The sequence below is a fragment of the Actinia tenebrosa genome, unplaced genomic scaffold, assembly GCF_029948245.1.
Source record: "Actinia tenebrosa isolate PJP-AT-01 unplaced genomic scaffold, QUT_ActTen_1.0 PGA_scaffold2__45_contigs__length_23673736, whole genome shotgun sequence".
NCBI lineage: Eukaryota > Metazoa > Cnidaria > Anthozoa > Actiniaria > Actiniidae > Actinia > Actinia tenebrosa.
Genome location: NW_028292579.1, coordinates 12,018,600 through 12,034,833, shown reverse-complemented (window position 1 = coordinate 12,034,833; position 16,234 = coordinate 12,018,600). Strand labels below are relative to the sequence as shown.

General features: G+C 36.7%; 2 protein-coding genes and 1 long non-coding RNA gene across 5 annotated transcripts; 2 read left to right on the top strand and 1 right to left on the bottom strand.

The window, feature by feature from the left end:
• Positions 1–86: 86 nt before the first annotated feature.
• LOC116306305 (uncharacterized) lies at positions 87–4,466 on the bottom strand. 2 transcript variants are annotated; one of them, XM_031716340.2, is made up of 3 exons: positions 4,271–4,466; positions 4,068–4,143; positions 87–2,475 (listed from the first exon to the last, which is right to left on the bottom strand). In XM_031716340.2, exons 2-3 carry the CDS (start codon positions 4,140–4,142, stop codon positions 1,426–1,428), a joined length of 1,125 nt encoding a protein of 374 aa, XP_031572200.2. In that variant the 5' UTR covers position 4,143; positions 4,271–4,466; the 3' UTR covers positions 87–1,425. The 2 variants fall into 2 exon arrangements, with proteins under 2 accessions (XP_031572200.2, XP_088890728.1); XM_089034602.1 differs by having other exon boundaries at positions 4,068–4,466.
• On the top strand, positions 3,462–4,492 carry LOC116306331 (uncharacterized). Its single transcript, XR_004198250.1, has 2 exons — positions 3,462–3,800; positions 3,880–4,492. It is a non-coding gene; the product is annotated as an uncharacterized LOC116306331 (long non-coding RNA).
• Positions 4,493–4,775: 283 nt separating this feature from the next.
• Positions 4,776–16,027, top strand: LOC116306292 (T-cell activation inhibitor, mitochondrial). 2 transcript variants are annotated; one of them, XM_031716322.1, is made up of 8 exons: positions 4,776–4,937; positions 9,507–9,648; positions 11,204–11,339; positions 11,685–11,829; positions 13,002–13,564; positions 14,096–14,340; positions 14,714–14,845; positions 15,441–16,027. In XM_031716322.1, the coding sequence occupies exons 2-8, from the start codon at positions 9,614–9,616 to the stop codon at positions 15,661–15,663; spliced, it is 1,479 nt and encodes a 492-aa protein (XP_031572182.1). In that variant the 5' UTR covers positions 4,776–4,937; positions 9,507–9,613; the 3' UTR covers positions 15,664–16,027. The 2 variants fall into 2 exon arrangements, with proteins under 2 accessions (XP_031572182.1, XP_031572189.1); XM_031716329.1 differs by lacking the exon at positions 9,507–9,648.
• The last annotated feature ends 207 nt before the right edge of the window (positions 16,028–16,234 follow it).

Below are 16,234 nucleotides of genomic sequence, written 5' to 3'. Positions count from 1 at the left end.
CGAAAAGCGTTATCCACACTTCGTATAACCGGACCCTGCATGCATAGAGTGTTCAGAATTTGGTAAAGTGTGCGCAAGAGATGGCGTTCAAAGGTATGCAGGCGGGAAACTGCTTACCCGCACTTTATTTCTCTTTTTCAGTATATCACAGGCATGCAGAACACATAGAAATTGAGACCTTAAGATCCGACGACGAGTACGAGAACGAGTTTTTAGCTTTTAAAGAGAGCCACTATCTTTTTGTAGTCGTGAAAGCGTACGAAGATTGAAATTTTGGATTGTAAAAAAATCGGAAATCGACTACGATTTAATGTTAACCACGTGCACAGGACCAATTTTAAAACTCTTACTCGTCGTCGGATCTGAAGTTCGTTAATAGATAACTTCTAACCTGACACTTCCTTTCATACCTCAAACACATACACTACCTGATCTAAACTCCAACTTGAAATCTTACACAAAATTGCAAACAAGTTGTCGGCCGGTTCATAAAAATTATTATTCGGTATTCTGTGTAGTAGATATCATCGGCATTTGGCACAGTTTTTGCATACAGACTCATGCATATATATGAATTATAGCGTCAATTAACAAGCAATATTTTTATCTTTAAACGGATATATATACTTAAATAACTACCTAAATCTACATGCGGTAATACGGGCAACAAATTCGTGCAATTTTTGCGCAAAAATGTATCGTTGCAATTTGCAACAAACTTTCATTGTTAAGAGTAGAGAAAGCTTCTACTTGGTTCAATAGTGAAATTGTGTTGTCGCAGGAGTGTCGCAGGAGTGTCGCAGGAGTGGCAATACAAGCAACATTCTCTCTAAGTATAAGGTGTCTTGTCGCGCAACATAGTTGTGTTGCAACTTGTGGCAAGTTAAAACACAACTTTGCTACGCGACAAGTTGCACGATTGCCCGTATCACAGCAACCTTAACATGAAATTAAATAAATTTGTTCTAATGAATTTAACGTAATTTGCAAGCTTAAGATCAATCGAAAGTGGGGCCAATATAGAACGGGTCTCAAGAGCAGCGGACGACTGGAATGTTAGCAAAAGCACTAGGAATATTAAGGACTTGAGTGTATTCAAGTAAGCTCTTTTGAAAGAATTCTAAAACTAATTATATGTTTCTTAGGATTATTGCTTTAAATACTATATAATATCTTAATAGGAACAACAGCGTTGCGTCACAAGTTGCAAGAGTGTCTACAACTCAATCGTTGCCAAAAGTAGAAACGAATTCTACTTATCGCAACGATTGCTGCAACTTGTCTCGCAACATTTTTTTTCAAATTGCGCAGTAGGTTAAACGCTGCAATGCTCCATTCAATTTTTTATCTTAACTTTTCGATACTCTTGACTGGGGTTTTTTTATATGATAGTATTTCCTAATATTATTCATATAAATGAAATCGTTAGACATTCCTTGCCTTGAGCGCTTCCTCGGGAGTAACAAACGGTAAAATCTTCAACAACTCTTCAATTCCTTCTTCGACTGATATCGTCGCTTCAAATCCTAGTTCTCGAATCTTCTGGTAACACACTTCGTAGTTCCTTTTATCTTTATCTTCGCCGCTGTCAGACTTCGTAATATTGCATTCAGGTACAGACTTCTCAATGCATTCAGCAACTTCACTCTTGGACATGTTCATACATTCATCTCCAACGTTAAAAACAGTGCCTTTCATCTCCTCGTAGTTTTCCAAAGCAAAAACAAAAGCCCTGGCAGCGTCTTTCACGTGGAGGAAAGTACGTCGGAATTCCCCTTGGTAAAGGTCGAACTGCTTCTCTGTAATGGCTTTGTGAGTAAGGTCGTTTACTAGAAGATCAAGACGAAGTCGTGGTGAAATACCAAATACAGTGGCTAATCGTAAGCTGACGGCGCTAGGCGCTTTCATGACTGCTTTCTCTCCCTCAGCCTTTGAGCTGCCATACAGAGTCAAAGGACATATAGGTGTATCTTCAGTACACATCCCATCTGGTATCGCCCCGTAGCAAGACCCGGTAGAGGCATAAATCAAGGCTTGTCCACGTCGTAAACACCCCACTACATTCTTCGTGCCCTGTTCGTTAACTTCTCGGGCTAGCTCCGGGTCTTTTTCGCAAGCCGGGTACCCGACAATTGCAGCTAGATGGATGACAGCGTCACACTTTGCCATACACTCTCTTAGGTGCCTTACATCTAGTATGTTGCCATTGACTATTTTTAGGCGACGATTACCGACGCATGGCAGCAGGCCGCTTACACCCCAAAGCATCTGGTCGTAGACGAGAACCTCGTAGTCTTTCTGGAGTAATAATGGTACTACTGATGTCCCAAGATAGCCTGCTCCTCCTGTCACTAGTACCCTGGGAAATCGTTTGCCCACAACAGGGATCCCGTTTCTGGCACCATTCATTGTTGAGTCTTTGGTTTCTTTTTTGGATCCATTGAGGACTGCAGGGTTGAAACCTTCATTATCATCCTTGAAAAAAAGAGTTTTAAGAAATAAACAAAAATAGCCTAAAACCAAGAGAAAATGAACTAAGAGAAGGAATCCCCATGCCCCATCATATGCATACTTTGATGCTATTTTTAGAATCATTGATGCTATTCAATAATCATGCTTCCTTTAATGCCTCGTTTTAAGACATGAAAAGCTACAAAAACACAGGCATTTGTTTACTGCAAGATTGGAAGTCGCCTACCTTCAAGAAATCAACCAACCAGGTTCTTCGCTCAAAATATCTCCAAGCTAAAAATAGCATCAAACTGTGCACATGATGGTTACAAGGCTATATAGGTAGGATTTCTTCTCTTAGTTCATATTCTCTTGCTAAAACTCTTTAGCTTAGACATAACGTTTTTCAATTTCAGACCATTTTTTACTAGAGTATAATGTCTTTGCTTGACGGTTGCACATGAGAAGACACATGAATATGGATACAACCCAAACAAAGAATCTTATTCTCAAAAGTACATGTAACATGGTCTGAAATGGGAAAACATTTCTAAGGCTAAAGAGAATCATTCTTTACTGGTTTATTAATAAATAAATGTGCTTTATTATATAATTACCAATGAAATATCTATTTTTCTCTATTTCGAAAAATTGATATCTTCTTGATTTTTACAGAGCCAAGAAAAATGAAGCACCAGGAGAAAAACCCTTGTGGCAAGTGATGGGAGAAAAAAAAAGGTGAAAAAGACTCAGAACTTACAATACATAAACAAAAATACTTGATTCTGATTTGGTTGATTGGCTTTCAATTTTTCTTAAATGTTTATGTCTCCACTGCTTGAATGACAACCAAATTTTTTTGCCCAATTATTGATATATAATCATCAACGCATTTTTTTTGTAGATAATATCACCTTACTCCTCGTAAAAGCAATTTCAAACGGTGTTATTTCCTATACTGATTTTATAGAAATGTTATGGGAGTGATAACTAAATTGAACAACCGTGAACACGTATTATGTAATATGTTTCAAGAACTTTAGCATTTCTACTTTATAACAAACTTTTTAGGACCTTACTTCTACGAACAGTTTACCCAAAGACTTACAAAGCTGTATTAAGCTATGAGTAACCAGGAAACCAATACAGATCCTAAATATTTCTACTCCCAAATAGATGTAAATTTGACTAAGCTCGTGATATTAATGGAAAAGGAAAAAGTAAGTGACGTCCCTATAACACCATCTGCATATACATACATAAAGGTATTTGGGGATATTATACAAAAATACCGACGTACTTATCGTACATTATAGAATTCTAATAGCACCAGTAACAGACAAAGTAAGGTAAGTATATTTTCTTAGCTACAGAATAGTCGTTAAGCCACTGAAACAGGCTAACACTATAATTTTTTTCTCAATGTAGGAACCGCTGTAAGATCGTTCACACCGTACTACCGCGGAACTACCGCGTGCTTATTGATTTTCTATTTTGATTTTATACTACCCTGACACAAAGATATCGCCGGTAATTTGGTGGCTAGTGAGATGTAGAAGAAATTTTAAACAAATTGAGTGAAATCGTAAATCATGATCATTCACATCATCACTTACCTGTACAACATCCGAAGACACTCCATTCCTGTTATGAGAGTTCAAAGAAGCGCAGTCTTCGCTAGGATGAGGCATTCTAGTGAGAATAGAATTACTGTGGATTATCTTGAGGAAGAACTTGGGAAACAATAATCAATCGCTCACAAACATCAGCTTTTACATGTAACATTCGTAAACGCAGTTATGAATGAATGGGAAATTACTAGTAATGGATGGACCGTGTCAAATGGAGCACGTGGGCATCTCAGCATACACGGTTACGTAAACCTTAGCACTTTCTCTGGCACTCCTAGCTTATTGATTCTGTTCACAATACAGCAAATAAACGAAAATAATAGCTACAGTTTCAACGTGGCGAAAATTCCTGAAAGCATTTACTTGTACTTGTGTTTTTTTCACGTTAAATAAAATTGAACTCAAACTAATGTGGTTACTAAGCTTTGACTACGACCTCAGGGGGTAGGAGAGGGGACTACAATATATCCACACTGCACTGAATGAAGGAGAATTCGTCCATTTAAAAATACTTCTCAGCTTTTAACAAAAATTAGAACTTAATAGTTTCTTCACGATCTAAAGAAACAATTTATCCTTTTTTCTGTATGTTGAAATACGTCTTATAGCATTTTCCATTGGAATTTTCATAAGAGCATTTTATATGCTCCTCTACCACTCCCCTAGTAGTGAGTATTATTTTTGCTTGTAGTATATTGATCTGACCGAAGTTGATCAACAGCCCGACGTCGAGGGTATGTGATGTTTTGTACAGATCTTAAACCGACAATGACCTACAGAATAAACCGTAAGAGGTGCTTGTTGTAAATAGATAAAGGAAAGCAATTAAGGAATGTTTTCTCGCATCAATTCAAGGTAAAATTTCCTTCATTTTCAAGCATCAATCTTGTTCATCTTGTTGTGTGATTTCTGATTACGTGTTGTGACTGTATTCGTCTGTATTGAAAGTCTTACTCATTTTATGGTAGACAAACGATCTATGATCAATAAACTAATCTGTATTGGTTCCCTGATACTCTCTTTTGACCGCCTTAAGGGTTTTATCAGTCATTTTGTGTGCGTTCTGAACATTTTCAAAATCGTGCACTATGGCACGTAAGTCATATTACAAAAATTGTACAGTAAGTCAGAGTTACTTTGAATACTTAGCGACGATTTCCTTTTTTTCCCTTTTTTACTATACTTCAATCGCATGATCAGTCAACCCAAAAAAAAAAACAACTTATAACGTACTCAAGTATCTTGTCAATCAAAAATACTTAGTCAAAAGTTGTCATTAATAGACTCGAATGGTTTTTCTAACTTTCTTAACTAAATGCTTGCGCATACTTCTATAGCTAATGTTATTAATGATATCTGAGATTCAAACAAAGGACAAACGTACACCAGCTTATTAATAATATCGTTGCTAAGGAAATATCCATACCAGTCTCTAAAAGCCACTTAGATGTGCACCTGTTTCAAGGCTCTTCTGGAAATAGTGGATAATGATTGAATGACACAAAGTATTCCGTCTTGATGATCTAATAAGGGGTTGTTTACATGGAGAAAACTTGTCCCTGATAGCAGACACCTATATTGAGCATTTATATGGAAAGAAGCTGACAACCGGGACAACTATCGATCTCAATGGAGATACGCATGCTCAAATAAAAAAGTTGTTTTGATTAAGCAAAATCACAAAGAGGGAAACCCTACCAGTAGAGTGACCCTTCTATACTAGCTAGCCGAGGCAAAGTAAAATATCTTATGTAAATGCCGAGGCAAAGTAAAATATCTTATGTAAATGCCCAAGATGAATTTATCTCAGATATGGATGCATATTCCCCCTATAAACAAGCTGTGATGGATAGGGGCATTAACATCTGTCAAGTCATTAAAATCCTAGTCTCCCCCACAGCCGCTTTCAGTGTCAGAAAGCGTTGCGTGATGACACTGAAAGCGGCTGTGGGGGAGACTATTAAATTCCATGCCCAATTCCAATTGATCCACACAAAAAAATGCTCAAAACTTTTTGGTAAATTAGTTTAAATCTGCAAACTCTAAATTAGCGACCAAAAACCAAAATCCTGTCCAAAAAAACGATAATTTCACAATCCACTGAATTTACAGGATTCTCTAACCCCCTCAAAATCTTGATCTGAATCTGTAATCTGGAATACATTATTTCTGAAATCTGCTGATTCACCCTAGCTCTCTTGTATAGTTAATCCGTGTTGTCAAGTGCATGTGACACTGAAGTTTGTCATCATAATTAGAATTTATTAACTTACTATAGCACCTTTTAACATTAAAATGATCAAAAGCGCTTTACATGAATGAATAAATGAAATATGAATATACATATATATACAATACTTATGATAAATATAGGATATAACTATAAAAAACTAACAAGAAAAAATAAATATGTATATATAAATATAATAGGTATAAGGAAAATAAACTATGATAGAAAACTATGTTAAAATTGATAAAAATTACCTATTGTAAGCTATATTAAAAAGATAAGTCTTTTAAGCTTTTTTATATTCACAGGAAGGCTGTTCCGCAATGTGGGGGCAGCAGCATAAAAAGAATGAGCCCCTAATGTAGCAAGCATACACCCCTTGGGACGGTCTAAAAATAATGAATTATTCGATCTGAAATAATAATTATTTATAATTATAATAATTCATTATTTTTAGACCGTCCCAAGGGGTGTATGCTTGCTATGCTTGCTATGCTTGCTATGCTTGCTTGTATAATTTACTAACTTACTAAGTGCCATGTGTACTCATGCATCTAGATTTTGGATGCACAAGTGCATATGACACTGCTGAAAAACAGTCCTACTTCTAACTAATATATACACTGTACTTATAGTTTATGTCATACATGCCATACGTACTATATAAAACTGTCTAACATATGTATGCATATAGAATTATAATTGTTTTAGTTAAGGGTTTTTCAAGTTTGAAGTCAATGATACAATATTCTTTTTTCTTTATTGTTTTTAATGTTTTATACCCCCATAGTTATATTACTTTAAATAACACTTAAGTTCTTTCAATATTGAGAATTTTGTACATAGACTTAAAAACATAATTTTTTCTATCTGGTTTCTCCCACATCTGACTTTTTTCCGGTGTTTCAAAGCCTCTTAAATGAAGCATTGACTTCAAACACACTGTCAGTGATCAAAATAATCCAAATATGATTTTCTCCTGATTGGCTCATGGGATGATCATTTGAAAAGGGACCAAAAAATTATAAAATGTTAACGGTTTGAGTGTCCTCACTGTAATAAAAGCTTCATGAATCTAGTAGTTTCTTGCCAAAAAAAATCCAATCAACTATACTAAGCCATATGTATAATTATGAATATATAGGAGACAGAAATACCTATTAATACCTACTTTTGAATAGCCCTGCTATTTATTATCAAAAATGATTTATAATGTGATATACACCATTGCCATATAAATGGAAGACTAAGGAAACTGAACATCAAATGTATTTTCTTAAGTCATAAGAACTGCCTTTGAATTACACTGTAATATCATTCCCAAAAAAATATTTTCATTTAACCAAAGTCAAAATGTCTGGTATAGAGGAATAAACCATGTTGACAAAGGCTGCATAAATCTTTGGTAGCTTTCCTTTCTGCAAACAGGCTCTGTTTTGGGGGGGGGGTGGGTGGTGGGGGAGGAAGACATTATTAGGCCTCCCCTCCCCCTCCCTCTCCCCTTCCAAAAAAAGACAACAGAGAGCCTGTTAACAGGCTAGTTATTAAGCTTTCTTGCTGAAGATCGTAATCATTTCCATAAGGAATATTAGCAGAAAAACCTAACGCCCAGTTATGAATGGCCCTGCATGTTATTTAGTAAAAAAGTGATATATATAATATAATGCATGTGGTATAGATCGTTGCTATTGGAGACTATAGCAACCAAACTGGACAACAAGTATTTTTTTTAAAGTCATAAAAAACAAATTTTCCACCAAAAAATCAATATGTTTAATTGTTATTGAGTTAATTACCTTAGAGATATTCCTCTATTGTCTGCTAATGTCGTTCTTTTTATCACCTATGCGATTAAAACAGATGGTGAAAATCTTAATAAAAGTTCATAATTACACAGCTGGGATGATTGGCTTTTTTAAGGCAAAAATCAGAAACTTGAAAACGGAGATATTTTATATTTTTCTTCCCACTCAAAATCATTCAAAGACTCTTCCTCCGTGTGTGTGGGAGAAAAAAAACCCGGCGTTTTTAGTGGTTTTTTTCACCGTCTTCCTTTTAGTCCAAACTCTCTTAAATCACCAGTCTGGAAACCTAAACAATCTTTCTCGTTGATAAACACCAGAAAATATTCATGGGAAAGAACAATGGTTGACGTAATGTATCTAAATTTTCCTACTTGATTGCCGGCGAAGCTTCAGTAGCATGATACTTCATGTATGTTACAAACATGTGGATTACCAAATACATTTATTGGTAGAAATAAAATAATTTACCAAACATGACGTTCCTACCTTTCGGTAATAATAATAGAACATTTTGGTAGAAATACTAGTCAGTTTATTACTTGATCAAAAATGTTAAAAATCGAATCTACAGCACTGTTATACAAGACGATTTTAGCCAAACATTTCGTTAAAAGTTTGCCTCGTGTAACAGTGTTGCTCGGCAACACCAATCGATGGCAACAAGGTCGTTCAAAAAGCGCAACAAGATATCGTTACTAGTAAAAATCAGAACCGCGCGACTTCATGTTACATTAGAACAATTTTTGCCACGAAAAATCGTCGTTCCTGCGTCTCGTGTAACTCCAACTTAAATACAATTTTAATTTCAAATTTTCTTTTTGTAAAATAATTAGTTGTTCAGTTTTAGTAATTTTTGTGCAAAATAATAAATAACAGAATAAAGAGTTTTGCCTCAAAAATTGATTTTTTAAAAACAAGAATAACATGTATACGACTATTTTATAATATTTATTTCATTCATATATTATCCAAGAACAAATAAAGTTGCATTGCTGTTTGTAGAAAGGGTTTTTTAACATGTAAAATATCGTCTAAACTTGTTTTTTCCATTAAATCTAATATTTGTTTAACATTCTTATATAAAATACGGCAAAAAAGAGCTCACTGTTTTAAAAATATCAACGAATTCGTACTGAATTTTCAAATGACTGAATTCTCAAGAACAGGAAGAGATTTTCTTTTCATTTTGTTGTTAATGTATGATGACTCTTATTAATATTGAACAAATGTCACTTTTATTGTCACGCCATTAATGATTCACGACTAGTTTAAGTTCACTTTGAGGATTGATTGGAGGAGAGATCGAAAGAAGCTTAAACTGTAAACTGTAAACTTATATTTTATTCAAACTTGTCTAGAATAACTAGTATTTTGTTTATATTTTTGAAGGACTGTGTTTCACAGGCTAAGCATCGAATGAAGAGGTTTCTATATCGTCACTTAAACCTTTGCTCGTCTTTAAGGCGGAAAAACTTAACGAAGCTAGCTTCACAAAGATGCTTGCTTGCTTGAGAAAAATCCCTTCAAAGAGGTAATATTAGACGATAATTCTACTTCAAAGGTTAACAGAAGCTACAAAGCTCAAAATGATTAATCTTTAAGGCTTTGTCTATATCTAACAGCGTCTTTGTTTTTTTTTGATAGTTTTATGTATCTCAAATTTTATAACTTTAAGAATTCCTAAAGTGAGACTATTTTAAAAATAATTTGAAACCCATTTCTTCTGAGTGGGGCTTTATTTTAAAGTTATTCGTCGTCCGTTTAGTATTTTTATATCTAATGTAGTTGATACGCCATTGTTTTGTGATGGAAATGTTTACGAAAAAAACATGCATTTTTTCTTGTTTTTAAAACAAAGAAAGAAAAATTAAGATTCATCTTTCTACCAATGACATCTACTTTTTATCATTTGAAAATAGGAATTTTTATATTTCTGTGTCAAAAAAATGGGATTTGATGCACGGGCAGAGAATTTGGCTGCTAGAAGAAAAAAAAGGAAATACTAGGATCGAAAAAATGTAATTGCTTCAAAGATCCATCATTATATTGACTCCGACGAAGGACTAACGTCCGAAACGTCAGTCTACTATCTTTCGTACCTACGGTGATAAAATTATCTACTACGACACATTTGTTTCAACTAAAAAACACTGACGCAGTCCAAGCTAGTTCCAAAACTAGTCGTTATCTACATCATTATATAGGACTGGGATGTTTCTGACATAATTTATGCTTGGAAATAAGAATAGGACTCTGAACCTGTTTAAAACGAGTTTTGAATGTATCTTTAAGAGTCCAATTGCACGTGACTTCTTACCTTTACTATACATGCGTCAGTCTACGTCACTTGTATCAATGACTGCGATGTCTATCGTTTGGAATTTGATATCATTTTCGAGATTCAGGTTTTGAACGCTAAATTTTTATTTCATGGTAACTATTTCCAAAAGTGTTTTTGCCCTGTGAATACTGAATACTGCAGTGAATTGCAGCTAGAGCCATTTTCATAACCAATAACCAGGATCTCACCTCTGGGGTCTCGGAGGTCTTTTCAGGGTCCTATCTGTGAGTTAACGCTGCCATGACTTTCTATTTGATCAGCCCAGTGGTTGCTTCAGGGTTTAAACTGTGAGTTCACCCTGCCGTAACTTTGATCAGAGTAGAGGTTGTTTCATTTTGGAATTCTTCAATATGATTGTGCGCAATGGACTACTTCGACGATACGGTGGCCCTCTTGGATCGCAAAGGTATTATCGGGCGTCCAGGGGCCAAACAAAGCTTTGAATGACGTCGGTTGATATTAACAGCTCACCACAAGAGAATACACAAAACATGAATCAAGATGGCACATCGATCACCTTTACCCATAAAAAAAAGACAAACACGCGAAACTTTGTTTTTTTTTGTGTGTTTTTTGTTGTTTTTTTTTTGTGTTTTTGTTTTTTGTTTTTTGCCCCCTGGCAAGATGGCCGTAGTATCGTCGAAGTAGTCCATTCACTTTGCTTATTCAGTGTTCACAATAGACTCGTAAGTCTGTTTTGATAAAATTTTTCAAATAAATAAATAATATCATTCTTTTTCCCCAGTGTGATACGAACAGGCCCTCGCCGAGGATCATGGCTGCTACCACGATTTCTCTCACACGCCGAAAGCAAAGCGGCTCTGAAACCATTCTACTTCGCGGTCCATCCGGATCTGTTTGGTCAGTTCCCTGCTGAAAGGGTAAGAAAACCGTGCTCTTTTTTTAAACTGGTGGTAGTGATTGCTCACTCAAGAATAAAGCACAGGTAGCCCAAGTATCGGGAATTCCCCAATCAAGAAGGATATGCTTGGGCTGCCTGTGGAAATAAGATAGAAGGAATTTGAGTGTTACCATAGAGACAAAGGAAGTTGTCTAGTTTCTGTGACAAACCTTCCATATTTACCGTAGACAAACAAAATAAGTATAGGAAGAGATATTGGCGAGGCAAAGACCTAGGTATTCATTGGAAATGTAGCTTGAAATTGTCTTGTAAATCGCGGCTGTTTTGTGACCACATCCTGACGTGATTCGTGCGTCTTTTCCAGGCGACAAACGAAGATTCTCTCAAGAGGCTCAACTCCTACATCGATAACATCGAGAACAAATATCCTGTAAATCCCACACATCTGACGTTCTACCTCAAGGACTGCGTCAAACAACTTGAACAACAGCAGATACGACGGAACCAAGGTGACGTTTCATCTCTTATCTCAGTTATTATCTTGACGTTAGTTGAATGAAAATAAGCCTAGATTCTCAGATTCTGACCAGATTGACCGCAGGTGTTAATGATAGAAATAGCCACATTGATATTTTTGGCCGAGGAATTGATTGAACTTGAATCAGAGTACTGGCCGTCGCAGAATCACTCTACGAAAACTAGAACGACAGCTCGTGGAGGGGGACGGGGGTAGGGGGAGGAAATGTCAGAAATAAACTGAACATAAAGACGACTCTGGTCCGTCGGTTTTTTTCAAATATCACAAATCAAATATATATTTTACTTGTTGTTTCTTGAGATTTAGCTTTTTCAGATCGCGTGTCATTTTTTTGAGTATAGATTCAGTTTAAGTTGTATCCATATTCATGTGTCAAACAAAGAAAAAATGATACTCTAGGGAAGAAAATGTGGCCTAAAATGAGAAAACATTACGCCCAAGGTAAAGAGGTTTATTCTGATATCTTCATATGCACATGACGTGATTTACTGGGGTACCTATATGATAGTCTTGATCTTCTTTTTCGATAAAAATTTTTCCTTTAGGTGCGGTAATGCGGCACAAAGTCGTGCGCGTTGTTATGCAACAGAGGCAAATGTTGCGCGCTCCTATTACCACACCATGCGCAACCAAATTTCTATTGTTTCAAGAAAAAGAAACTCTTTCTGAAAATTGGGAATATGTGGACCGCGTAGCACTTATGAAATACATGAAGATATAGAAATATAGATAAGTTATAGTGCTTGGGAACGAAAATTGGTTGCGCGCCCAGCGTAATACGAAAAACATTTAATATCTAGCTTGCAACGTAAGAATGTTGCGTGACAAGTTTGACGATCTTGTTGCCTTTAGATCTCCTACAGGTTTTGTACCGTTGTATACCTCAAGTTGCGACAGATTTCCTCAATCAGGTCTTGGTTATTCAATAGTTACAGCCGTTACTCGGGCTACCTGCATCTGGCCTGATTTTTTTCTCTAAGAGCTTTTACTTCTTCATAGGTTTTACTTGCTCTACATGACATCTGATTTCTTGGGCTACTTCGAACTCCAGTTTTTATTAAAGGTTTTCTTGCCTGGGAAATACAACAAGAGAGAGAAAAGAAGAGAAAAAAATCTAAACATCTTTCATTTTTCTTTTATCAGATCCCAAATTCAAGACAGTTCGAATTTCTCTCTTTTCGCGAGATCTCAGTTTCACAGTCCAACAAATCCTCAAGTCATGTGGGATGCACGAAGACGTTGTGAACGTACAGAACAAGAGCTCAGATCGTCATGACGTATCGACCCCTGGATTCGGCGGACCAGCAGACTGGCTCCAAACCTATCGCATGTACGGTGATAAAAGGAACATCCATGAAAGTCAATTCCAAAAGAAACCCAAAATAACGCTGACGAGCTTTATATACGAACAAATCAAAGACGCGAAGGAAAAACTTGACTCGAGTGAAAAAGCTTATGAAGAAACGATGAGAATTTCGCAGCAAATTTCCGCAGAGTTGGAGTTGAGGGACCTTTCGTTAGACTGTGGCTGGACCTGTGCGTCATGTCAAGGTGCTCTGAAGAATCTGTTGTATCTGTGTAAGGAAAAGATGTCTGATCTATACACTCTGCGGGGGAGGTCTGTGGTGTTGACGAGGTGGACCGGGGTTGACCCTCATGGTAACATCATGTTGAATGTTGAAGACGTGCCACAGTATTGGTTGGCTGTAAGTTTATTTCCATTTTTAGTTTTTATGCGTGGACAACTAAAAACCTTTATAGTGAAGTCACTAAACCCATGAGATAGGTGTTAGGCTAAGACACATTGGGACAGTAGACCCTAATTCCATTGTTTTCTTTTGTGTCTATTTGACTATTACACGTTGACTGACATTTTTTATTTCACGGGTTAAATGCCTTCACTCTATCACTGTACTTAGTTTCATGCAGCGTCTCGATGGGTGGTTGTAGATTTGCAGTTGTTATTATGACAACGCGAGGAATCAACTTCACAAATTAGATTTTAATTGGACGTCAATCAAAGTATTTTTGTGTATGACATGACGATGTTTTCGAGAACATGTACATATGGAATGTCATGGAAACGCCTTAATTGACGTCCACAAAAACGTACTTCGGCGCGACGGGAAATTGTACGATTCCGCGCGTTATTGAAAACGACAGTAACCGGCGAAAATTTTCATAATTTTATTCCATACTATGTCATAATAATCCTAATTTATGTTATTCTTTTTCAGCTGTTCGGAACACTAGAAGACTACGATGTCCTTCTTCATCAAGTACCGTTATGGGAGAAACGATTGTCTGAACCACTCGGTAACATTTCGATAGTGTACGACAAAACCAGCCCCTCACTAGGGGTCCCAGAGTATCTGAATCACTTACACAGACTTGTAATGGGTCTGAGACGGTTCAGGTTCGGTAGGATAGGATATCCTCTTAAACCTGCGACATTTAAAGGCATCGAGTGTAATATTTTAAGGTAAGACTGTAGACGGTTTATTTGTGGATGATAGTGAAAGAGAAGGAAGACAGACAGACAGACAATTTTCACTGAAGCTTGTCCCGCAAAAGCGTTGCGATACAAGTTGCAAGAGTGTTTCACGGTGCACGGAGACGCAATTGTTGCCAAAAGTAGAAACGACTTCTACTTATCGCAAAGATTGCCACAACTTGTCTCGCAACATGTTTTTAAATTGCGCAGTAGGTTACACTCTGCAATGCTCCATACAACTTGTGTCGCAACGCCGTTGCGAGACAAGTTGCAGAGACAATTGCTCCGTGTAATCGCGCCTTAAGGATTCAAAGATGCCAGTGTTTTGATACTAAAGTTTTGGTACTTTTATTGGTTGTAGTCCTAATGGCCCTATGAGTCTATCAGATAATGGACAGTTCAGAGTACCAGCGTCCACACCAGCTGAACTTCTTGTCGACTTTCTACTTCAAAACAAACAGAAATCTCTCAACTTGCAAGAAAAATTGAACAAGTAAGCAGTAATCACGAGAAGTGATTATTTAGGAGTTTGTAATGCCTCCAACTGCGGGAATAGGATGAATTGACCTGTATTAGTGTTTGCACTATTCCTGTGCTTTCCTCGTGAGATCTAGTTAATATAGTTTAAATTCATACTGCTCCGTGCTAATTAATTATTCGGTGAAATAAGAGTAAGATGCACTGTGGGGTGAAGCTCTGTATTCTCCTTCTAGGATTCTTTGTTGTTTTTTTTAAGTCGTGCCCATATTTATTTGTCTTCTCATGCGCAACCGTTCGACAAAGAAATAATACTCTAGGGAATGACACGCGGCCTGAAATAGGAAAACCCCAAGGTAAAGAGTTCTCTTATGTCGCACATGATTCATATTCTTCCAGTTTGGGTGCAAGGTTTTCCCAGTTTGTACATTTTTCTGTTTGGCAATACTTTTCTATCTTCTCAAGCATTAAAAGTGAACAAAAAACAATACTCAAGGGAATGACGCGCGAATATGAATCGATGAAATAAGAGACGTCTAGGAAGGAGGCTTTAGACCTGGTATGGTAGGCGTCTTCGGGTGACCAACGGTCTAACAGACTCTTTCTTCCAGAAATATTGCTGAAGAACAAGAAGTCATCAGTACTTGCAAGCAGACACTAGGGTTGAAATCACTAAGAAAGGATGAGTCAGTATCCTTCCAGCAAATGATGACCTGCTGTCAGGCATTGATCCAGCAGCCACTAGATGAATTGTTTGGTACACGGGTGATAGTGTCGAAATACTATCAAGTATCAGATGACGGGCAGATTACTATACCATGGGACTGGCAATGAACATCTCTGTTGCTCGTATTACCACGCGCGCAACATGTTGGCATTGTTGTGCGATGTAGAAACTCTTTCTACTCTTTGCGACTCCCCTTTTGACAGAGCCTCTTGGTTCTCTACCTATCTATTTGTGTAAATGTCTGTAAATAATTCGATTTCATAATTTAAAGTTTCCAAATAACGCAAGACATTGTTGGCGTTATCTTTGTCAAGTCGATAAACACAGAATGTTACTTCAAAATTAAAAGGCCCTGCACAGCCTTTTGTCTAAAAACTAATATATTCACTCAGGTATCGGAAAAATAAGAGAAAATATTTTGTTACTGAATGATTGTGAAATTATCAAAATAAAATGAAATATTTCATTGCATTTGCGTCTGAATTCAGTGATTTGTTTTATCTAGTTGTTTTAATGTGTGCACATGATGTTGCTTCCTAACAGACTCGTACCCAGTCGCTTCTCTTGTCTTATTGATCTCGCGGTGCATCAAGGGAATAAAGGAAGTGAAAAGCGAAACGACGTCACTTTTTCTCTCCTTCCCAAAAGCCATCGTGCGCATTAAAAAGCGCGAGTGTC

What these genes read in the sequence shown, in the direction of transcription:
- LOC116306292 (XM_031716322.1), top strand. Translation starts at nt 9,614, where the DNA reads ATGCTTGCTTGCTTGAGAAAAATCCCTTCAAAGAG. An exon ending in GTCAGTTCCCTGCTGAAAGG is followed by an intron (nt 11,340 to 11,684) that starts GTAAGAAAACCG and finishes CGTCTTTTCCAG; the next exon opens with GCGACAAACGAAGATTCTCT. An exon ending in GCAGATACGACGGAACCAAG is followed by an intron (nt 11,830 to 13,001) that starts GTGACGTTTCAT and finishes TTCTTTTATCAG; the next exon opens with ATCCCAAATTCAAGACAGTT.
- LOC116306305 (XM_089034602.1), bottom strand. Translation starts at nt 4,142, where the DNA reads ATGCCTCATCCTAGCGAAGACTGCGCTTCTTTGAACTCTCATAACAGG. An exon ending in TGTCTTCGGATGTTGTACAG is followed by an intron (nt 2,476 to 4,067) that starts GTAAGTGATGAT and finishes CTTTTTTTCAAG; the next exon opens with GATGATAATGAAGGTTTCAA.